At 36.0% G+C, this 25,344-nt stretch overlaps 1 protein-coding gene across 1 annotated transcript in view; it reads right to left on the reverse strand.

The window, feature by feature from the left end:
• The window catches only part of LOC128862224 (dynein axonemal heavy chain 3), a 279,729-nt gene that overhangs the window by 52,936 nt on the left and 201,449 nt on the right, over positions 1–25,344 (reverse strand). Inside the window, exons 49-52 of the mRNA XM_054100729.1 lie at positions 23,778–24,089; positions 23,565–23,712; positions 14,169–14,379; positions 13,741–13,875 (exon numbers count right to left, since the gene is read on the reverse strand). Of these exons, the coding sequence (XP_053956704.1) occupies positions 13,741–13,875; positions 14,169–14,379; positions 23,565–23,712; positions 23,778–24,089 (806 nt within the window). The remainder of the gene's footprint in view (positions 1–13,740; positions 13,876–14,168; positions 14,380–23,564; positions 23,713–23,777; positions 24,090–25,344) is intronic.

Raw genomic sequence — 25,344 nt, forward strand, 5'->3', positions numbered from 1 at the left:
ATTTGCAACAACGTATTATCTCAGTTGTGCGTCGGCTTTTGTGTGGTTAACATAGTGAAGTTCTCTAGAAAAGTGTCATATTTCGTTTTGTGACAATATTAATAAAAGGTAAGTTCACTTTTCTATCTCTTTCTCTATCGTGTATATTGCATTATTTTAAGATATGACGTTGTGCATGTAAAAATTTGAGTGAATTCCTGTAGTGTTTTTGAGAGTTATAACGTTTTTGCAGAAAATAATAATTCTTATTTCAGTACTATTTCGTCTTGAAACACTATTACAAATAAGATGTATTAGTGAAGCAATAGTGTATTAAAGAACTATTCACTGTTATGACATTCTTGCACTAAATATTTTTTAAGTATAAATTATTTGCTATGAATCATTCCCATTTATGTCAGTATTGTTGTCATTTTCAGTCAAAAAATAATGGAAACTAATTCTCGATCCGCCAAAATGATGGGAATGGCTTTAAAAAAAAAAGATGGAAAGGGTAAACAATGCCAGATAAAAACTACATCAACAGTGAATTTTGTTGAAATGAAATCAGACTCATTAAGCTCGAGCTCATTTTCTGAGGATGATGACGATTCCGTACGTGATACCACATACATTCCACCCGATATTGTCAGTAAGAGTAACAGTCACTGCGAACCAAATTCAACATCAGACAGTTCTGAGGCTAACACAACCGGTGTCGAAACTCCGATGATTTTAACGAGTCCACTAAAAAAAGGAGTAAAACGTAAACGAAATGAGAGTAATTGGCTAAGAAATGTAAACAAAAAGTTGAGAAATAGTGAAAAAGAATACAAAATGAGGTCTACGTGTCAAAAAGTTCGAAAAGAGAGAAAAATTGAACCTCCATGTACAGAGAAGTGTAAGCGAAAATGTTTTGAAAAATTTACAGAAGAGGAACGGATGGTAATTTTTAGATCATACTGGGATTTGGCTATGTACGAAAAACAGCGACTATTTATTCAGAATAGTATGGAGCTCATTCAGCCTAAATATCGTTATGTGCGTGAAGGTGGTACGAGAAAGAAAAGGGAAAATAATAATGGCTTCTATTTTCATCTCAATGGGCAGAAAGTTCGAGTATGCAAACTGTTTTTTAAAAATACTTTGAATATTAATGATCGCCCAATAAGAACTGTGCAGGAGAAACGAAATAAGGTGGTAAATGTTTTACTGATGGAGGATTGTCGAGGAAAACATAGGAAACAAAGAAAAATTGATAAAATTGTAAGGGAAGGTGTTAAAAGCTTTATCGATAAAATCCCTAAAATCGAAAGTCATTACACTCGCGCAAACACCAGTAAACATTTTATTGATGGTAGCAAATCTATTGCAGACATTCACCGATCCTACGTCGCGGAGTGTAAAGATAAAAACGTTCCGTTTGTTAACTATGTAATGTTTTATCGAATATTTACAGAAGATTATAATATTTCGTTCTTTACGCCAAAAAAAGACTTATGTGAAACATGTTGTGCCTACGATATCGCTGAGGGTGATGGAAAAAATAAACAAGAAGAATATTATAATCAGCATATCGTAGAGAAAGAATTATCCAGAAAGGAAAAGAAGTATGATAAGGAGGAAGGCTATGCTAATGTGGTAGTGTACGATTTACAAGCCGTCATGCAGATTCCAAAGGGCGATGTCTCAGTTTTTTATTATAAATCAAAATTAAATGTATTCAATTTTACAATCTACGATCTAAAGAGTAACGAATGTGAATGTTTTGTTTGGGATGAATCCAATGGGTATAGAGGTATTAACGAGTTGGGTTCGTGCGTTTTTCGGTTTTTAAATAAAAGAGCTGTGTCAAGTGATGAAGACTTCATATTTTATTCGGATAATTGTGCGGGCCAGCAAAAAAATAAGTTCATGGTGGCCCTCTACCTCTACGCTGTATCTCATCTCAACGTAAAAAGCATAACTCATAAGTACCTAATCAAAGGCCACACACAAAACGAGGGAGATTCCGCCCACTCTTTAATTGAACGTCAAGTGAAACGACAGCTGAAAGGTGGTCCAATGTACACGCCAGAGTCATTTATATCTGCAATTCGTGGTGTCAAAAAAAATGGAAAGCCATTTAACGTTACGGAACTGTGCTTTGAAGACTTCTTTGATATCAAGGCTTTAGCAACTGAAATGGGACTCCAAAATATGGCACAGGTAAAAATTTCCACAGTGGTGGTTCTGCAAGTTCGGCGCGATTCACCTAACACCATTTTCTTTAAAACATCTTATAACGAAAACGAATTTAAGGTGGCAAATAATATCATTAAAAAGAAAAACATTAAGGATATTACAATGACAAGAGCATTTTATACAAAACCTCAGATAGCGGACCGCAAAAAAAAAGATCTGCTAGAATTGATACAGAAAAATCACATTCCTAAGTATTATAGACCTTTTTACGAGCAATTGTAATCCTTGTTCAATTAATTTTTTTATTTAAAATGAATATTATTTTTTACGTGAATTTATGTTTCTTTATTTTTGTACCTGAAGTAATATGTTACTTTTTATGTTACAATAAAATATGCAATGAATGCAATAAATTTTATTTAATATCCATATTTTTTTCTCTTATAATGTTTAGTAAGTGCAAATATAATACAGTCACAAGTCAGAAATTGCAATAGGTTTTCAGCCATAAAACTTTTTGTTATTTGCAGTAACGTCACAATTTTAATTATGTCAGACCATAAAACCTATTTTTGCAGCAACAACGTCATAAGAAAAACTCGGAGTACTTTTGAAGCTACAGAAAAAAGTCCATTATACATTTCAACCTTTAATTTACATATACGTCTTAACCAGATGCTATTTCAGCAAATTTGACCATAATCTTCTTTTCATACACAATTTTAATATATATAAAACAATTTAAAAACTGAAAAATGCGTCTCCTGTAAAATCACAATTTTTGAGTTATGACGACGTTGCAGCAAATGAGCGATATGTACATGAGGAAAAAAAATTGTGTTTTTCTAAGACAAAAAGATTGGTACAGATTGGAAAAAAAATGGAGAGAGCTGGTATTTTTCAACAGCTGCAAATTTCATTTTTGTTAGGAAAATTTAGATACGTACTCGTACATATACACTCTTGCCTTCACATATGTCTTGCACATATACATAATTTGGTGAAATATTAAACGATTTTAACAAGTGGGTTTGCGAGTTCTATTGAGGATTGAAAGTAAAGAAAATTTCAAACAAAATCTGTAATTTTTCCTCTGCTAAAAACCACTAACTATCAAAATAGTAAAAAATTCGAAATTTTCTGTGTTTTAGCAATCCACAACTGTAACAGTTGATGGTAAAAACCCCTGTCTTCTGCTTTTACATGTGTTTCTGTCTTGCCAAACAGGTTAAATGCAATGCTTTTAGGGAGTAGATTAGATTAGTGTGACTTGAGGCTTGCACTTCGATGTCATAGTCTTTTGAGCCCTCTACTCATCACAGTACGTTATCCAGACCCAGTTCCCTTAGTAAACTTAAGATACACTTGGGTTGGACTAAACGTAAGAGCCTTCTGCTGGCTGCAAATGTCCGAGATGTTTCGCTATAGCGCAGCATTCAAGAAGAAGGTGCATTGTTGTCTCCTGGAATTTGTTGCAGAAACGACATATGACTGCGCGGTTCGTGCGCATTCTCAGTTTACCCTTGGGTGGAGTGATGAATTTTCTAAACCTCTTTTGGTTGTATCGCCCTAGTAAGGATTTCGCCTGGTGCCAGCTAATCACCCCTAGCCTTAGCTATCCCCTCCACCGCCTCTACTTGATGGTGTGTTGCTCCATTTCAAGGAAGGGCTCGGTTCCTATTAATAACGAGGCCGCAGCCTCTCTTGCCAATGTGTCCACTACTTCGTTCCCAGCTATGCCCCTATGTCCTGCAATTGTGCGTTCCTAACAGATTAAGTTTCTCGATGTAGCCTTGAGTGCCCCCTCACTGTGGCTGAGAATGACAATTCGCCCTTTCCGGAAATGTCTATCTAAATTAATATCAGTATATAGCATACAGTTCCGGTTGAAAGGTGCTTGTCCAATTCAGTTCTGAACTCCTTTTTGGATTTGATGAGTAGCCGGGTAAGTAGGAGCTGCAGACTCAGTAACTCCATGTTCTTAGATGATATAACCTTTCTCTAGCTCTAGGGCATGGCCCCCGCAATGCACAAGCATGTTAAGCACTGAAACTTAGTTAGAGTTGTCCGCACTGTCGAGTGAGCAGCTCTCGATGCCCAAACAACCGCTTCATATGTTATCATTGGCCTTATTATCATGGCTTACATCTATCTCAGGATTTTTGGGCTACAGCACCAGGATTTTCTTGGTAGATGTTTGCAGATCACGGGAGCCTTTCCAGCTTTGTACAAGGTTGCGTCAGCATACCTCCTCCAGTTAAACTTGGCATCCAGGACAAAGCCTTCGCTGATAAATCCAATAGCGACCCCGGCCATGCCAATCTCCCTCATTCCTGGTAAGACTTTTTTCTGGTGAAAGGAATGATGACTGTCTAGAGGGCTAACCTGTTTTCTGTTCTTTTTAAATGTACCTGCCGCTACTAATTCGAGTCCCTATGAAATAACTATATACACACCTATTATTTGATGTAATTTACATTAATAAAAAAGCATTTGGTTTATATTGGTAATATTTTTTTTATTAATTTTTAAATGTTAATATAGGGTTTTTCAGTAAGAGCGCTTCTACTTTTGAACTTTTTTGAATAAAACACAAACGGTTTGACTTTTTAAACTAACTTTTTTTTTATTATCGAGTTTGAACATATACATTTAAGTATGAAATTCGATTTCTTTTGCATGACCACCGCGTGCACTTTTTACGAAGTCCAATCGTTGAACCCAATTTTCGACCACTCTTTTGCATAAATCGGCCGAAATTCCAGCAATTTCGCGTTCAATATTGGCTCTGAGCTCACAAATCGTCGCCGGCTTGTTACTGTAGACCAATGACTTCACATAACCCCAAAACGGGACGGCTTGTTAAATGGACCGTAAAATGGCCGTAATGCTCTTAAAGTAGCAGCAACAGAACGATTATTTTCATAAAAAATTTGTACGATTTGCAATCGATGCTCAAGTGTGTAGTGTTCCATGATGAAATGTATACTAATGAAATTTACAAATGGCAAGCGAAAAATAAAAAATATTGCGTCGTTCGCCCTCCCTATCGGAAAAAAGTTGAAGCGCACCTATTGAACAACCCGTTATTTAAAATCACAGAAAGTGGCTAGATTTCTTAATTATTGCTGTTTATTCGAAAATAGTTCTCGAAGGATGAGTGCCCGTCTTTTAATGAGTGCCCATAAAGATTCGACGGGATAAGGTCGACACTTGACCGGTGCCAGTCCAAGATATCAATATTGTATGTCTGAAACCCATTTATGCGAAGCACTGTACCGATTTTCGCTTTCGGTGCAATAAGTGCAGAATGGTCTTTCAGGCAATGCGATTCACTTCAACTGAAAACAACAAAAACTGCCTTGATACTGTTGATCACTTTCTTGTGTTTTTTTAGGAAGACTTCCATAAACTACTAGACAGTTGCGAACAAGTTATGGATTCCGATGGACAATAATTTCAATAATGTAAGTGAAAAGAAAAATCCCAAAAAAGGTGGACCTTAAATATGGATATGTTTATGTGCATATGCAAGTACATATTTTCCTATTTAATGATCTTTGAAAATTAATATATTCAGTAATTTTAGAATCCTCCAAAGTGGGAGCTTTTGTACTTTTGCATATTTTAGCATAGCAAAATATAACAAAATCGTCTAAGCACGTAAAATTTCTGTAATGAAAGTGAATGTTAGAAGCCTTCATAATGGCGAACATATTGAAAACACCCGGCAGGCAATGGCACACCTCCGAGTATATTTTTGCCATGAAAAAATCCTCATAAAAAACCATTTGGAGCACACCATAAATAGGAGGAGCAGCTCGGACAAACTCCTAAGGGTCAACTATTTATTTAAATTTGTATCATATATTTATTGGTGGTTCTCGCAAGAATGTTGCATTTATTCTGCTATGTGCCCGAGCTGTCTTTTTATTTTCTCAGCATATTCAGGGGGTAGCGTTTTCTTTATCCAAACTGTTGTACTCACACCAGGGGATTGTGTGGAATTTTCTACCCACCATCATAAGTGAGGATGATAGTAGTTCAGCTTACTTTTTCTTATCTGTGCACACAAGCTCGCCAAAATTGAAAAAGTTGTACGAAAACTTTGAGTGTCACAAAAAATGGAAGTAAATCATTCTATTTCACCATATACAACATGCATATACATACAATACATCTATTCTTTTATATTAATGTTTAATTTGTGGAAGTGCTGGATTTTTCTTGTTCTATTTCCCTTTGAAATATGAAACAATCTCACAGGGTGTATGACAATATATTCGTAATATCGCCAGAACCTAACAAAGAAAACCCGTTTTTTTGTTTAAAATTATCTTTATTTATCAAAATAATATCCACCGAGAACAACGCAATCATTCCAGTGCCGCTCTAATAGTTCAATACCACTTTTTCAGAACGATTTATCTTTTGCCTGAACATAGGTCTCAGTTTCAACAATGGCTTCTTAATTCGAACGAAATTTCTTACCGGCGAGCAATTTTTTAGCTCTGCGAGCAACCAGTAGTCGCTGGGAGCCAAATCTGGCGAATACGGCGGATGTGAAAACAATGCGAAGGTCAAGTCCATTCGTTCTTGTTTTTGGTCAACAGTGAGCAAACACGACACCCACTTTGAGCCCAGTTTTGTCATAGGCAAATGCTCGTGCAATAGAAAACCAATAGGTTCTTATGATACCTTTACGATGTTAGCTAACTCACGCAACTTCACTTTTCGATCATTCAAAATAATTTTGTAGATTTATTTGATGTTTTCTGGTGTTACCGCCACATTTGGACGTCCACTACGTTGAGTATCATAGGTGTATCTACGACCACGTTTGAGGTCAGCAAACCATAATTTTATTATTGCTTCTGATGGGGCGGAGTTCTCATAACATTTTTTTCAGCCATTACTTCTCAGCCCAATAACTCACGAACTAATGCATAGAATATCATAAAATTGTTTAAGGCTGCAATAAAACTAGTGCCATTTCTGTGTTAGGCCCTCGAATTTTCAGCTCATGTGTAATAATAGGGGATATATTTTTGAAGAAAAGAAACGAAAAATCATAATTGAATGAATTCTTCGGCAGATATACTATTTTCTTAATAAAATCTGCTTGTAATTGTTCCAGTTCTAAATACTGCTTATAACAGTAAACCCGTGCCACATACTTCATTATTTCTTTATATTGTCGAGGTAACTGCTTATGTATGTATAATTGCGTAAAAAAATCACGTCATTTACTACCCACTGACACGTGTCTAAGTAAGTGCGGAACTGTGTGGAAAAATCTCAAAATCAAGTGATACGCTTCGATTTGACAAGTGATTTGCTGTCCCACGTAAAAATGAAGAAAACTGCAAATCACCGTAAACTTGAGTTGATGCGTTTGTTAATTTTATTTCTTTAACATTTAAGTATTTTTGCTGTGCAATCATTTTTATATAAATAAACTTGCATAGTAACAAATGTATTTATACAAAAGCGGATACAGCGGATGTACACATTTTCAGGTACACTGAGCGACTTGAAATTTGTCAATTAATTTGGCAACTAAGTTTTTCGCGCATTCAAGTGTTCAGCATAGAGATTGGTCGGGGCACAAAAAGTCATAATTTTGTAACATTCTGGTGAAAATATCAAACATAGAGAAATAGCTCATCGGCCAATAAAACGTGAAATCTGTTTTAAATGAAGCAAAATTACTTAAATTTGGTAAAAGTGATAAGTCCAAAAAAAAGAGATGCGATGAAAAAAAGAATTTTAGAATACGGGCGCTGCCACATCCTTGTTTTGTTAAGGGGGTTAATCTCATAAATAAAGGGTATTTCAATAGCAACGCCTAGACGTCAGTAGAGAATAATTCCTAGGCGGTACTTTTCTTATGCCATCTTTAACATTTGCCAAGTAGAAGGAGGCACAATTTTAACCAATAGAACATCGCGTTGAAATTATTGAAACTTATAATGAAAATAGTTGGCTTTTGAGAACAATATATCGCAAAATTCGTGATTTTTTCGGGGGAAATAATCATCCGAATGAGTCGACAATTCAAAAGTTGATGAAAAATTTCAATAAACTGGTTCCAGCGAGGTTAGAAAAAGGAATGACAGACCAAAAACTGGACGTTTTGTTAAGAATATTTCTGCTGTTGCAAAATGTTGCTGAATCACCGTCAACATCGATACCTCGACGTTTTCAACAATTAGGCATTCATGAATTAGCTGTGGACGTGATCTTGGTGGGCATTTAAATGATATTATTTTTCACATGTAATTGTTATGAGCCGTATTTTGAATAAAAATAGTGAAACCTGAAAGAACATAAATTTGTACATATTTTATTTTAAAACAAAGGCTAGGCGCGTCCTTTGAAATACCCTTTGCCATTGAGATGGGATAAAAACCTTGCACTCTTTTCATAATTTAAAACTATGTAACACAAAGAAAAAGCTTGCGTCAAATTCCAAATCTGTTTTATATCTCATGATGTGGCGGTAGTATTGTCGCAGAGTGTAAATCGTTTGTATGTTCCAAATATCAACAATCCATTCAATTGAAAAGCACTCAGCTTACAAATTGTCTTCAAAGAAGTTACATATATACATAAGTACCTATGTATAAATATTTGTGTATTCGAAGACGGTTGCTTTATTTTATTATTGTCATGTTTAATTGGATTTGTGCCGACGTCACTCGTTTATTATTTCTAGCTGACATCATTGCGTCATTAATCTTAGCCAATTCGGTCAAGATGAAAAAATGAAGAGGGCGGAATAAAAATTAGAAATTTCAGTGGAAATAAGTGACTTTGTAAAACACATTGTGTACATATATACAGATACTTAATTTACAGTACAGTATTGACCAACATTTAAGCACCAATTAGGTACAGTTCTTTCATGTCGTAATACTTTTTGATGAAAATTATATTTCTTTGAAATCAAAGAATCCATCAACATCCACCTGCCATGAACTTTTGATGTGCTAAATACCATCCCAAAACTTAATCAACAGTTGAAAGGAGAGAACCAAAATTAACAGAAGAAGCTCTATCTCTTATATGATTCTGACGCAGGTTCTAATTTCGAACAAAAAAAGTCCACAAAAAGACCTCCTTGTTAGAGGATGCGTAGAAAGAAGAAGATGTACTGAAGAATATATCCAAGGGGGGAATACTAGAGAAAGACTTTCTGTACTTTGCATAACGCCAGATTCGATTGGATTCGTTTTAATTGCATCCTCAAATCTTCGCACATAATTACACTGCAGGACCTTACTAAAGTATTTAAATTTTTTCGCAAAGCGCAAATATTTATCCCTATGCGCTTTGACATTAGGTGATTTAAATTCAAAATACAAAAAAACTCAATTAAATTAAATAGACAAAACTAAAGCCCTGTTTTTAAGTGAAAAAAAAAAATACTTATGAAATGTGTACTGAATAACGAGTTCATTACCTTCGATGGCACTTTTACAACGCTTAGAAGGATGTACTATTAACAGAGCTGGAATAGGCTGTCTTAAATTACATTTGTATGAGGTATAACCATACTCGCTAGCGGCGAATCTTGCTCGATAAATGAGTTGTTGCTTTCAAATGCAAATTTTTCGCCAAGCGAGCAAAGAAGTGACGAATAGAAGAAGCCTGATATTCGACGTTGTCTCTTCCTAGGATATTTTTATAGCCTAAAATAGATTTTCCTTGATTTTGCCATTCTAAGTATCCAGTATTTCGAATAGGAACGAAAATTCTTTTAAGTCACATCTTTGCTTGCGTTTGTCAAATTCCCCATCTTGTCTTAAGCCAACGAATATGTACTTGGTTTATAGTTCGTTAAACTCTGAAAATTAGGTCATTGCCTTGGTCTTTATACCACCTCCTCAATGCTTTGCAGTTTCTTAGCAAGGCTTAGAATTCAAACTTTTTTATTACAGGCCTGTCAGAATGAGTCCGTTGCTTCGGTCGCATCAAGTAGATCGACTGACATGCCGTTGGAAACGCAAAGGGATGCCACAATAAAAGTATTGCCATATAAATGGTGATCAGATTGGAGGTACTTTTTCTTATAGTGTTTTTGACAGATCACGTGTGACTACTGTTAAACTAAATACATAACTTTTTGTAATATTCATTGAAATTCCATCATAGAGAGACTTACGCCTCAACAACGTTTACAAATCGTACAATTGTTTTAAGAAAATCGACGTTCTGTGAATCATCTGTGTTCGCGCGCTCAGGTCAACTTTTGGAGTATGGTGATGAAGCCCATTTTTGGCTTAATGTCTACTTCAATAAGCAAAATTGCCGTATTTGAGCTGAAGAGCAGCCCGAAGCCATTCAAGAACAGCCATTACATCCATTGAAAACAACCATTTGGTGCTGCATATGGGCTGGAGGAGTCATCGGTCCATATTTCTTCAAAGACGAGGCTGATGCCAATGTAACAGTGAATGTAGAACGCTATTGTGCCATGATAAATGACTTTTTGATGCCGAAAATTGAAGCACGTGATCCCTACAACAAAACGCCGCTGGTTCCATCAAGACGGCGTTACTTGCCACACAGCCCGTGAAACAATGGATTTACGACGTCGTAGTTTCGGTGAGCAATTTATCTCTCGTCTCGCACCAGTGTATTGACTACCAAGATCATGTGATTTACACCTTTAGACTTTTATTTGAGGGGTAGATAAATTCAGAATAGTTTGTGGATAAACCATCTTGGATTGAGGCATTGCAAGCCAACATTACTAAAGTTATTCACGAGATACCGGCCCAAGTCCTCCAGCTAGACATTCAAAATTGATGTTTACGGAGGACCGAATTATGGCGCAGTTGTGGCCAACATTTGAAAGGGATTACCTTTAAGAAATAAATGTCATGAATGGTTCTCTACAAAAATAATAAATATTGCCTTATTGATTTGAAATTTCGTTGCTTTATTTCAATTTAAAATCCGATACCTCTAAATTGATCACTCTCTACAAGCAATCAATTCGGCTGTCAGTCAAAAGGGGGCCGCAACGGACACATTCTGACGGGCATATTACTTATTTAGAAGCGGTTAAGAGTCACACTAAATTGTTCTTTCGATCAAAGAGCCTGAATCCACGATGCACAGGTGATTTTTGACTTCTGTGCTGTAGACAAATAATTTATCTGTAGATTGAGAATTTGTTCCGCAATAAACCATTCAATAACAGCAATTTCATATGCTAAAAAGATAATCAGGTAAGTATGTGCGTAAGTTTCGATCAATACCGTATGTGAGTTTGAAACTGGCAGCCTCAGCATGACTGCTTTTTTTTATGAAACAGTATTTAGCAACGGTATGATTATTATACTTTATGTGCGTATGTATGTATTGATAAAGCCTTGTTTGAATCAAAAATATAATAAATTGCAAAGTATTTAATGACAGCGAAACGAGGTGGAGATAGGAAATCATCACTTGGCGCTAACAGATGACGAAAAACTATAATTGCTCTGAGTAAGCGAGTAATTTGGCGGCCAATTTGTGGAATCTTGCTGACGAGTGGACGAGAGATTGTACTCAACTACAAAATAAAATAAAAAGTAATAATCTTTTATTTTTATCCACAATAAAATGTGCTTAACATTTTTCTATGTAGTTAATTTGTACCATTGTGGGTCATCCTTTGACAGGCGGTGATTGTGTATTTATCGGCTCCGTTTACCCGTTTTTTTCTTACAACTTTTTTCCTTAGATTTAGACATTTCACCCGATCTGTGGTATGATTAATCCATGATAACTTCTATATGAAGGCTTTTCGCAGGTGCACTCGGTCATTAAAACAAATAATAATGTTGAAAAAATGCAAGAAGCTTTTGATGTGGTACGCCAGCAACGGCCATGAAATATTATTTTTATGGATGAAACAATTTTTAGGGTAGAAGAAGTTCTTAATAAATAATAATAAAATAAGAAGTTCGCAAGAAGCGAAAAATTCTGTACCAAGGGTCAACATGCAGCAAAAGTGAGGTGGTGAGGAATATCCAATAAAATCGTCCCTTCCTTTAATTTTCTAGAAAAGGGCATACGACCTGGAGGAAAACTGTGCCAAGAAGATGTCTTGCAAGGCGTGCTGAAGATTTAAACACTAACTCTCTTACAAGCACACAAAGCTAAAAATACCAAGATTGATAAAAGCAGAATATTACAGATTTTATTGCTGCTAAAGATAGGCCCTCGGACAGCCCATATTTAAATGCTCTCAACTAAAACTGATGGTCGAAGTTAGAGGATATTGTCACAAACTTCGTCACCGAAATTTGAAGAATCTCAAGCATTCAGCCATAAATATGAGAATCATACATGCCGCCATTGCGTAATGGCCGGAGCGCTTAAAAGCCGATAATTTTGAATAGTTTTTTTCAGTTTACCAGAAACAGTTTTAGTCAACAAAAAAAAATTGCAATTAAATCTAATCTCTAATTTGATGTTGTAACAGAACTTATGGTACAACGAAGTATAAACATAGTGTAAAGATTTAAAAATAAATAAATAAATGTAGTCTCTATTCTAAAAAAAATGTTGCACTCTTAAAAATACAATGAAATCTAAAAACGAATTCCTTAAATTTTGTAGATACAGAACTTAACTTCCTAAATAATAACTAGACCAAGTTCATCTGCTCGTTCATTTTCTTCAATGTTCCGATATCCCGGGACCAAGATAAAGGTAACGTTATGGTTTACGCTCAAGGTGGTGAGGCCATTCCTGCTTTGTTTCACCAGTTTGGAGGTTGTTGTAGCCGAATCCAGTGCCTGAATTGCAGCTGGGCTATCCGAAAGAATAGCGATATTGCTTTTAAAAGAGAAGTTTGCAAATCGTAACTTACGAACTTCTCCTATTGCCAATACTTCCGCGTGGAAGACACTGCAAGTATTGGGAAGACGCACGGATTGTTAAATTCTAGCTTTATATACCAGCCCCAACACCACAGCCCAGTTTTGAATCATCTGTGTGAATTGTGGAACCGAAGTTGTTTAATAAAAGTGTCTTACACCATTCATTTCGAGATGGAAAGAGAGTGGCAAAATTCCTGTTGAATGCCACCGTAGGGACGATGTAATCAGTTCTCCCCGAGGTGAACTGAGCTTGCCGCAATAGTAGTTTTTTTTTCATTCATTTCATTTTATAGATCTGACTGTTAGTTTTTAGTTTTAAATTTATATTCCATTGTAGTAGAATTAAGTCTTAAAATTTTGTAACTTCTGTAGCTGTATGAGAAAGGGTATTTCAAAAATGGCGCCTAGATGTTGTTTTAAAATGAAACATGTAAAAATGTATATCCTTTCAGGTTTCCCTATCAAAGACTAAAAGCCTTAGATAAATAAATAAAAATAATTTTACATTAGAGCGATTTGAAAACTCCTCCAAAAATCGAGTTTTTATAAACAAAATTAGTTTTTAAAAATATTTTTTCCACAGTGCCATCTCAGCTGATAAAAGAGTTTAAGCACTGCATAAAAATGTTTCAAAATTGTGTCAACAGAATCGAAATAAAGTGTTTGGGTCATAATAGGTATGATACAATAAACTTACCAACATTTTCAATAAGCACCGGATTGCCATACGTAACTGAAAGCTCGAGTATTTGCATATAATTGGGATCACTTTGTTTGATGACACGCAAAAAATTATCCTTTTCCATGTTTTTTATCCACTTATTGGCTTGCACTTCGAAATGGAGGAAAATTTGGTAGAATATAAATATGTATGCATGTAAATTTATTTAAAAATTAATAATAGAATACAATTTTAACTAAAGCTATCTAAAGTAGAATAACACACCTGTATGTGTGTATAACAACAATCTTCATATGCAAATAAAATATTAATCAAAACTAAAAAATCGATCAGTGCTAAAATTTTTCCACAAATATTCACATAAATTCAATACTCAACATATTCCAATATAACAAAATGAAAAAAAAACCCTAACAAAAATTAAAATTCTGCGTTTAAATCACCTTGTGGGTCTATTAGAAGTGGATATCGATTCGAGTTTGCTACAATAATGCCATTCTCTACGGAAAAGTTATCAGCCGGCAGCCCTGCTAATGACCAAGCGCGTATTTGCATTGGATTTCCTAATGTGGCGGCCAGTGAGAATCTCTCTGAGCAGGGAATTTTTTTGCGAACACACAATTCATTCCAATCATCCAAAATTTGAGCACGATACTGTAAACAAACAAAAAAGAACATAATAATAATAATACTCGTATTTCTGTTAATACTTCTTAATGGCATAACACCAAATTGGAAATGGTCAAGCATATTCAAATACATAGTTAGCTTTATGCACTATACTTGTCCTGCCATAAGTTAAGTTACAAGTTAAGTCCGTTATAGATATAAAATTATAATACTTTTTTAATGAAGTTAGTTCTATTTAATTATGTAAATATAATATTAAAACCAAAAATTTTTAATTTTGATTCGGCAATTCAGCTATTGCAGCACACAGGGTTTTCATGGATATTGACGTAGTTGTTCGAACCAAAGATTATTTGAGGTAGATCTGTGAGGTATTCGACAGGCTATGCCCTCCTGTTTTGACTGCAAGCTGTAGTCCACTGGATTCAGAACTGGACCTCCAGACGGCCAATCTTCTGCGGCTATGAACCCAGGAATAAGGTTTTATATCCACTACTGGGTGGTTTTTGCCGTATGGGCTGAAGCGGAATCTTGCCGGAATATCTAACGCTCTCCATTGAAGATAGTACTGCTCAACTACTTCACCACACCTTCTAAGACATTCTCCTGGTGCACTTTTGCCCCGGTCTTAACCCCTTTTTCCCAGAAATGAAGAGATGTAACGCCTTTACAAGACATTCGCTACGAAACCATTACGGAGGCTGGATGGTGGGCACACTGAATCCTTGGAACACTATTTTTTGCGTCTTTGAAATTTGAGCACAGTTTTCGTCCGTTTGCTTATTAAAAACTTCTTCAACGGCGAGAATTTTCTGATCTTTGAAAAGAATATTTTCATGGCCGTTGACCGCTTGCCACCGAAGAAGCTGCTTGCATCTGCCTGGTCTAATTTTCTTAAAGCGCGTTATCATGTCGCGGGAGATTTTTCACGTGAGATCATCTCTAATTAGTCTTGACATGAACCTGATCGATACATTCATTTCCTAGGACATGATTTTCTGTTTCTAAGAAGATTTCTTTCTTGAACGGCTTTTATGGCTGCACTGATTCGAACCACGCGGATATTACCACTTATTTCTCCGTCTGGGAAAAACGATTGATCGTGCGGTAAAAAAACATTCTCGAAATGTTAAGTTTTTTCAGCAATTCATAAATCTTACTTTCACTTTTACACCACTTCTGTAATGTGATTTTCCTTAGCCCTCGCCCCGTTGTTAACAAGCGAAATTTGCCACGAAACTGAGTATAATTTAATGACTCCGAAATGCAATTGGGTGACGGGATTCCAAACAACAATAGAAGAAGGGGGCGGACGGCTCGAAAATGTTGGGCGGAGTAGGTGCAGGGATCAATTGCGCAGAGCTAGGCATCAAGCGGCCGTTCAAGCTACCTGACCCCTGCAATACCTTTTAATCAGAAGTCTTTGCTGTATGAGAGGCTGCAGAATTAGTATTTTCAAAGACATCGAGCAACCCAAAAATAAATATATGCATTGTCAGTCAAGCAGCGATAAAGGCAGTAAACTGATATGAATTTTCATCTAAAAACGTTCTAAAAATTGGGACGCCATAGAAAGACTGGCCACAGACAGACGGCATCTATTGGGTACCCGGATATAAGGCCATTGCAGGAAACGAAATTGTCGATGAGATTGCCAAGAGCACAGTTTACATACCATTTGGACAAGAAAACGATATACTAAAACCCTTAAAAACGATCTACAATGGCATCGTTGTGGACAAGAAAGTACGGATAGACTGGAGATGGAACAATGTAGCCACTTGAAAAACCGCGAAAATCATGTGTACACAAAATGCAGATAAATGCGCCAGATTCGTACTAGCTCTGTCTAGAAAGAAAAGCAGAACTACCGTAAGTATACTGACAGGCCACAATTTGCTAGCGGGACGCGAATACAAGATAGGAATAAGAAACAGTGATAACAGCAAATTTCGCAACGAATTGGAAGAGAAGGAAACTGTAGAACACGTTCTATGTTCTTGCCCTGCATTAGCTAGAACACGAATGAAATGCCTAGGAGCAAAAGATGCAAACTTATTACAATATGTCTACCACAGAGGAACGTAAAGGTTTATCTCCATCTGGTGTCACTAAGGACCAATAGGTCTATCTGATGGCTTTCAACCTACCAGGCTAACCTAACCTGACCTTCTTCAGCATACCAGTTCGCTACTTTTAAGATGACAGCTGCAAAACGGAGCGCTCAAATGACAATATACATTTTTGAAGGATGAATGCCTGCGAGTAAGCTGTTGGAGGCATATTTATTTACAAGCATTCTTAAAGTCATACTTGACGAAATTGCCGACTGGGTACGAACATAGAATTTAGATTACTACAAAAGCACATAAGTACATACCTATGTATGTATACAGCAAGCAAAGCTATGAAATCATATTTATTTATGTTTGACTATAAATAATATTGGGATGCAAAGAATTGACGAGCATAATGTAAACTTTTATTTATAAAATATTGTAGTGTATGTACTATGTAGTGCTGTACATTTGTATTTATGTACATTTGTAACCTAGGTAAGCGATATTAAGAACCGTACTATGGTTGTTGAGCTTTGAGGGTAGTAATTACTGCATATGCATGTATGTATGTATGTATATAACATAGTATGTATGTGTCAATTCCCTATGAATTTCTCCTAATTTATCTAATTGCAAGCCCCATTTCTACAAAATTGTTGCATTGACCATTCCTATCTATCGGATTAATCACGATATAACATACTTCGATTTCACGAAAATATAAGTAAAATCACTCTTCTCCTTCCCATTTTTTTGACAGGCTCTAGATTTGATTTTGACAGGCTCTAGGAATGTGCTGGTGTGAGTGTTTAATGGTTTTGCTTGAGTCTATTGGTATGATTGCTTTGCCAAATTAGGATTTTGTGAAGCAATTTCATGGTTTTAGGACATAGTAAAATCAAATTTTGTACCATGTAACTCGTACTCGCGGTGGACATATCGCACCCTAAATACAAAAGGGTCACAACTCAAAATGTACCTTGTGCTCAAATATGAGCGAGACGTTATCAATAAAACGGTCTGCGGATGACATATGGCAAAAATAATTTTTTTGTTTTTTGGTAAGACTGTTATAAGCTTACATGGCAAATTTCAGCGTGATATGTCACATAGTTTGTTTTCTGTGCTACTGTAAACAAGTCAAGCTCGAGTGTGGAAAATTTTGAGTTGTGCCCCTTTTGTATTTAGGGTGCGATATGCCAGATATCGGATTTGAAAAATAAATGCCATGAAATTTGCTACGATATTATAACAAAAAAGCATTCCAATAATCTTTCTGTTTTGTATTATCGTTTAAGCTCTGAAGCTCTTAAAAAAACATAGCATTTGATGACACCCACGACGAGCCAAAGCTTTGTCAACTATAAACGGAATTGAACTTGACCACCCAACATCGCATGCAGAACAGGGGAAAGTTTGGCAATTGCGAATTCCACAACGGTCTGATTGCCGCAGAACTAATTAATTTTGCTACGGGGATTGTATACGCAGATATGTGCATGGTACATACGTCTTGAATTTTGGCTTCCAAGAAATTTCACTTAGCAAGGATAACGAATTCCGTAGAAGGCGAACCAGCTCAAATTCAATATCTTCAAAGCTTTGTCCACTTAAACGGTATTGAACTTGACCACCCACCATCGCATGCAGAACAGGAGATAGTTTAGGCAATTGCGAATTCCACAACAGTCAAAGAAATTTTACTTAGCAGGGACTACGAATTCCTTAGAAGACGAACCAGCTCTAATTCAGTATCTTGTGCATATTTCCCTGTGGGGGTACATCTAAATGCATATAAGTATTTATTTGTATAACTATGTGGACATGTATATATTTATTTACAAGAAGTATAATTTAAAAAAATACTCATTAATATAATTATATTATACAACTAAAGACATTGGACACTGGCCACTATTTTTGGCAGAATCAACCGTTTTTGCATCCTAATATATTAGGTTGGGCTTAAAAGTCCCGGGCTTAACAAAGAAGCCCCGTTTGTTTGTTTAAAATTATCATTATTCATTACCATAATATCCATCGAGAACAACGCAATCATTCTAGCGTCGCTCTAATAAATTTTATTTATTATTATATTATAAAATTTATTTCAATACCACTTTTGTAGAACGATTTATCTTTGGGCTCAAAACAATTTCAGCGATAACCTCTTTATTCGAGTGAAATTTCTTACCAGCGAGCATTTTTTTTTTGGTCTGTGAATAGCTCTGAGAACCCAAACTGGCAAATACGGTGGCTGTGGGAGCAATTCGAATTTCATTTCATGTAGTTTTGCCATTGTTTTGATTGACCTCAGTCACAGGTCAGTAGTGAACAAGCGCGGTACCCACTTTACACAGAGCTTTCTTATAGTCAAATGCTAAAGCAGTATAAAGCCAATGCGTTCTTGTGATATCTTTACGAAGTCAGCTGACGCACGCAACTTCATTTTTCTATCATTCAAAACGATTTTGTGAACTTTTTTGGTGTTTTCTGGTGTTGCCGCCTTATTTGGACGTCCACGGCCTCTACGACGCCCTTTGAAGTCAACAAGCTATCGTTTCATCGTTGTTTCTCTTTTCAAGAAATTGCTTCGCTTTAATGATGTTTTTTCACATCGAGGAGCAGTATAAATTAAAACACGAAATTCTTCGTGATTCATTGTTTTGAAAATAACAAAAGTAGTGTCACTCTTGCCACAATAACTCTCGAACTAATTAATAGAATATCATGAAATTTTAACAGCTGCCTTTTTAAGGTTAGTTCTAACTGAAAAACAGATGAATGTCATGAAACTAGTGCCGTCTATGTGTTAGGCCCGGAACTTTTCAGCCCAAGTGTTAAGATTTATATTTTTGTATTTAAGACAAATAAGTAGTAATACTGATTTTTTACTGTTTTTTTCTAGTGTAGTTATAAAATGTTCCGTCAAAATCGAAATCGTCTAATCTCTTGTGTGAGCCGATACGGGAGACCTCGCATTGGGTTTTTGTGAAGGATGATTCGTCGTCGATGATTGGTTTCCGTAAATTCTCCGAAGGCTTCTGGTAAACAAAGAGTTGCATACCACTTCCAAGTGATTATTTTAAGTTTTTCTTGAGGTACAGTTTTTAGTATATGACAACATTTTTCAAGAAGAAAAAAACAGAGCTGTTTTATCTGCTTGTTGGATTCAGCTCTTCGTGAAACACCCGTACTGTTGATGGCTCTTTGGTTTGCAGCTCACATGCAAATATCAAAGATTTGTCACCTGCTATGATCTGATAGACGACACGCAGTTTTCAAATTATGCGGTATCCAACGACATAAAATCTTTTTGACCACCAAATTTTCATGAAATATTGAAGGTCCGCTAATGCCTAGAGATGCCTATATCTCGCGATATCTCACATGATGATATTTCGTGGCCTTCACGATATTCATGCTACAAGGATCGACGACCACATTGGGCCACATTGAAAGTCGTTGTACTGGCTTTTCATAGTGGCTAAGTGTGGCCAATCCCACGCAAAGCACAGTCCTCGCACTTTTCCAAATGTGCCTACTTTCCCTGTTTCTAAAAACAAAACAAAAAATTTGTTCCTCAATCCCAAAAACTTATCCCTTTCACTCCTTACTCTCGCACAATAGTCAGCGCATTATTTGCATTGTGGCAGCTAAAACAAAGAAAAACACACACTTATAGCATCAGTGGCGCCAGCAAGAGGAAGCGAACGACCGCGGTAATAGTGCAGAAACACGAAATTTAGCGAAGACATCTACGATCTGGCAGAAAAATGTGAAATACAGATGGCGCTCTAAGCAGTAAGAAGGCGTTGCTCTTAAGCAACGATAGGTGAGCATTCCCAGACTGGTAGCGGCAGGCTAATCACCTACCCTGTCAGAAGCCAAAATAGATTTACTGAGATTAGACTGAGTCTTGTCGAGGCCTATGCTCCCGAGAGGAGTGAACAAGGAAAAAAAGTATGGCCAATGCCAAAAATCGAAGCTAGTTAATACTCCAAGTCGGAAGTCGTAATAAATCATCGCACGAAAAATTTCACTAGTAAATTCCAATCTTTGGGAGAGATTAATCTTACAACTCACTGAGAAAAAACAAATAAAGCTCGTAAGTGAAAATGTTATATACAAGTTTATGCTAAAAAATAATAAAATGTTCGATAAAAATAACAAAATATCATCATTCGTTGTGTGAAAGGCGCAAAATATAAAAGGAAACCCGCGTACATATATCCATATTTTATCAATTAAATAGTTTTTCTTATTGAGCATTGCTGTAACATAAATTGTATACGTGTTCGCGCATATGAACAACTACTTAACACTTCCATTATATCAAAGGCATAAATAATAAAAAATATATAAAATAAAATAACAACAATATCGTATATTTCAACACCTAAATAAAATAATTTCTAACGCATTTTATTGCCAGCATGTTGTCTGCCTACAGCAACAGAACCAAAAGCAAATAAACGCTTTCGGAGCATGCAAAATCCGCGTTGAGAGTGATTAATTTCGGTTTTGACATTTTATTTTACCTGGTAGAGAAAATCTGGATGACAGTTAAGCGAAGTGCATTAATTGGAAGCGGCCAGGTGGTGAGCCTTTTAAAATTTCTGATTTTATATCCTTTAAGTGCTATGTATGAGAAGCAAAAAAAAAAAACAACAAAAAACAGGAAATATGTATTTATTTGAATTCATTCTAGAATTTAATGGCATGTGATAAACCAAAATTTGCCAAAAAAGGAATTAAATTTTCAACTTGGTAAGATTGTTTTTTATAATTGTCAAAAATTAGAATGCGCACAGTGCATTGTTCACATGCGTATTTGCAATATTTATTTACATTTTTTTAAATTGATAAATTGGTGTCACTCGTACCCGGTCAAAATACCCGGTAATTATAAAAGTTTTTGTTGATAAGTCCAGGTCTTGATAGCGTAGAACTTATTATCGGATTCACAATTGAAAAAAAAGTGTTCTACTTAAAAAGAAATGTTTGTGAAAGAATGATTTTGTTCGTACTCAATAGATAGTATTTTAACTGCTTTAAACGAAATATTTTGGAAAAATATCCGCTTGATAAAGAAAAATCGTTTATATGGCCGTTTGGGGTCATATTTGAAATATTTAGGTAGGTAGGTAGGTGAAATGGTTGAAGTGCCGGCTGGCACTCCCCAAGTAGCACTGAAGCACCGTTTTGATACCATTATGAGACCTCCAACAGGCAAATATCTACAGCCATCCAGAGCTGTTGATATAATGGAGGAGGTTGATTGGATTTAGGTTGGCGCACTGCCCCAGGCTGTCGAAGAAAGGAGCGCCCAGTGACCTTAGTCGTCTAGCTGCCCAACCCGGACATTTACAGAGAAAATACTCTACAGTCTACAGGCTCTACAACCCCCTGCTTCTGAAATGGGGGTTAAATGGTAACTCTAGCTTTTGTGTACCGATCGTCCAGTGACCGGTAAACACAGCTACGAGTTTGGAATTTGAATGGCGAGGAGTCCAAAGAACATTCTGAGGCCTTCGTATATCGTATTGGGGCCAAAGGGTTTTTGGAATAGCACATGAAGAAATGGAACTCCATCTTTTCTGCGCTTACCTAAGAAATAATTTGTGCAGTTCCCATTGAACAACTGTCAGGGGGATGCCGATGACCGACACTCACCGACATAAACGTACTTTCCGTGTCAGCAGACGCGACCAAACTTATGACAGCACCTTGTAAATGAAAACTCATCACCATGTGCATGCAACGGTACTATTCGTCTACGTTTGTAAAATGTAATGTATAAATTTTTATTCTTCCGCGACACCATGACAGCTGATTGCTCTCTCACCACACAGTGTCGCCAAACAGTACATTTTATTAACAAAATAAACCTATAAAAATTATAAGTTTTACTAAAATGACTTTAAAGTTATATTACTTTTTTTGGTTTTGGCTTTGGTTTATTATACAATGAAGCTTTGTTGTGGATAAACCGAAAGAGTTTAAAAGAATGTATGCAAACATTTGAATGGTCGGTGGAAGCAAGAGCAAACAGATGTTTTTTCTAAATATGAAACCAAAAGAAAGCAGCTGTTTTCTAAGGGCACAATTTTGTGTGCCTCATGGCAAATAGGCGCGATATACGTACACATCGGTGAGTGTGATTACCATAAATCTTAAGGTCTAGTTACATAAGTATAACCACCTACAATTACTGTATCAGAGTGTGCTTGAAACCATCAGCCGTATTGCCTTGTGCCTGATTGCCATTCGGTTGGCTCAGATTCGAAATCCGTAGCATCAAAACATCAAATTATAGAAAAAGTATTGTCTAATAGTGGCCACCTCTTTGTAAGCAATATCAAAATCTCCGAGGGAATTTCTGCCAGCACTCAAAACGCACCTCAGTGATTTCATTGACCTTGCCAAAACTCGCCGGGTACACTTTCCTTGATTCAAAGTAAATATATACTCAAAGTGGGTGCAATCGGTCAATAATCAAGTGATATCTCTGTTATAAATAAAGCCAATTACTCATATAAATGATGAACCCCAGAAAACAAATACAACGCAAATAAAATTAAAGAAAATGGGCGGTGCCATACCTACTTTTGGATAAATGCGAGCATCTTGAAACGACTTAATAAAACTCGTCCAAATGTACATGTATTGAAGAAGAAGGTGGAAGAGGCATAAATTAACACCCCACCACATATTGAACACGTTACCTGCTTCTCGTCTTGGGACTTTTCGAAGAAATATCAGACCCAACTTCGTTACATCCACTCATTTTAAAAATATAAATAAATTTGTTTAGATTATTTTATTCATTATTCATGCCTGTGATTAAGTACGTATTGCTAAATGCACTCATATTGATAACTTAGTTTGGACATAAATCCCAAAAATTTGGCGAAAATACTCTTAGCACATACCTCATACATACTTTTGACCTACAAGTGTCCGTTCATGGTTCTTAAAAGGCCAAAGTACAATAAAATTTTGTAAAATTAATTTAAAGCGAAAACTATTACTTGAATTATATATTAGTAAAGTGAGTTATATGCTAAAAAAATTTCCATTTTTAATAAGAATATTTCACTTTCATTTGAAATATATCTTTATCTGAATCTCGCTCAGCCTACTTACCTCGGTGGGGAAGAATCCTAAATATGCCACGACACCTCCAGCTAACAAAACATCACCGACAATGTTGTTAATAGATTTGTGTAGGTTATGCGCCGCCTCGGACCAACGGGTCTTCTCACCGCCCAATCCACCGAGCAGCTTCTCGGCTCTAATAAAATAAAAACAATACTAGTAATCTATATACCAGGCAACTGGTTATCTATCGCAATTTACCGATTCAATTTCTTTTCACAATTATCGATTTCGTCCTCTAGACGTTTCTTTTCACGTGATTTTTCTGCGAAGAAATCATTCAGCTTCTGCAATTTATCGAGGATCACTTGCAATTCTGCTCGTTTCGCATTTAACTTCTCCATCTGTGAGGCTAAATCAGCTTCGGCTTCGGCAAGTGCTTGCTGTTTGGGTTGCACAATCTTTGCAACGCGATCATAGACGTCCATGGCTCTAACCCACTTGCAAAGCCCTTCACAGGCAGTAGAGGCACTTTTGATCTTTTCTGGTACAAAATCGCGATCTGGAATATATCTAAGGGGAGGAATAATGGTTTGATGAGTTTTCAATTTTTATTCTTTCTTAAAGCAATTATTTATATCACAGCGGAACAGCCCAAATTGGCAAGGAATAATTTTTAGTGTGCGTAATACAAAGTTAATGGCTTTTTTCGAGTTTAGAAAGAGAAATATATGCTTCTTTGAATCCTTGCACAAAACTTATTACTTAATTAGGTTAGGTTTTTGAAAAATATTCTTAGAAAATATGTGTGTTTCGTAGATGGACACTTCGCATTAGCAGTAAAGTTGAATTTTTATGGATTACTGAAAAATATAGCAGTAAGCAATACATTTTTACTGATAAACAAATTTGAAAATTATTATTGATTACTGATTTACTTAATTTGTTGATTGTACATTGATTTTTAACTATCATTAGTAATTAGTAATTGGAATTAATTATCAGCAAAAATTTACTGACTACTGCTATTAAGAATGCACTGTTGGAGGTTGGAATGAGCTTCATTTATTTGGAGACCTTATCACTAATTTGCTATAACTAGAACGGGAATAGAATGGGTACAAAATATCTGTCTTAAAAATATCGTAATATCTCTAACATTTTTGTTCTAGTTCGCTCTTATAGTTCCCGCCTGTGGATTAAAGTCGATTGAGGGAGAAGGTCGATTCTATCGCTTTCTTTTGTGTTTAGTTTGATGGATTGTTCGTTTCTTTTGTCAAGCATTAACTTTCTTATTCTGGCGAGAACTTTACACAGCTCTTACCGGTTTCTATCTGAAGATAGACAAAACGAATTTCAAGCCCAATGTACCTATTGCTCGGACTCTTCGCGAATGAAATGATATCTTGAATTCCATATCGTTAGATTTTACAACAACTAAAAGTCAATTCTCTTCTGTGTTGCATCATTTATTTCGCTAATATAATTGTTATTATTTTGATTATTTGTTTGTTTTTTTTAGTTTTAGCTCCTTTAATTTGTTATTTTATTGCGGCATACCAGCGAATGCCTACAGTATGCAATATTCGGCTCATACATGAAGTCCGTCTTGTTGTACCGAACCGAAACATAGCTGGCCTCTAATACCATCACACTGAGGCTACAATCCTTCACCAAGAAATGCCTCCGCATCATCTGCAGAATATTCTGGTCAAATACCATCAATAACGACGCACTGTGGTGATTAACGAACGAGGAACCCATCCAGGGCAAATCAAGCTGAGAAAGTGTCGATGGATAGGTCACACATTGAGAAAACCACTAGATA

This window comes from Anastrepha ludens, chromosome 4 (genome assembly GCF_028408465.1).
Source record: "Anastrepha ludens isolate Willacy chromosome 4, idAnaLude1.1, whole genome shotgun sequence".
NCBI classification, from domain to species: domain Eukaryota; kingdom Metazoa; phylum Arthropoda; class Insecta; order Diptera; family Tephritidae; genus Anastrepha; species Anastrepha ludens.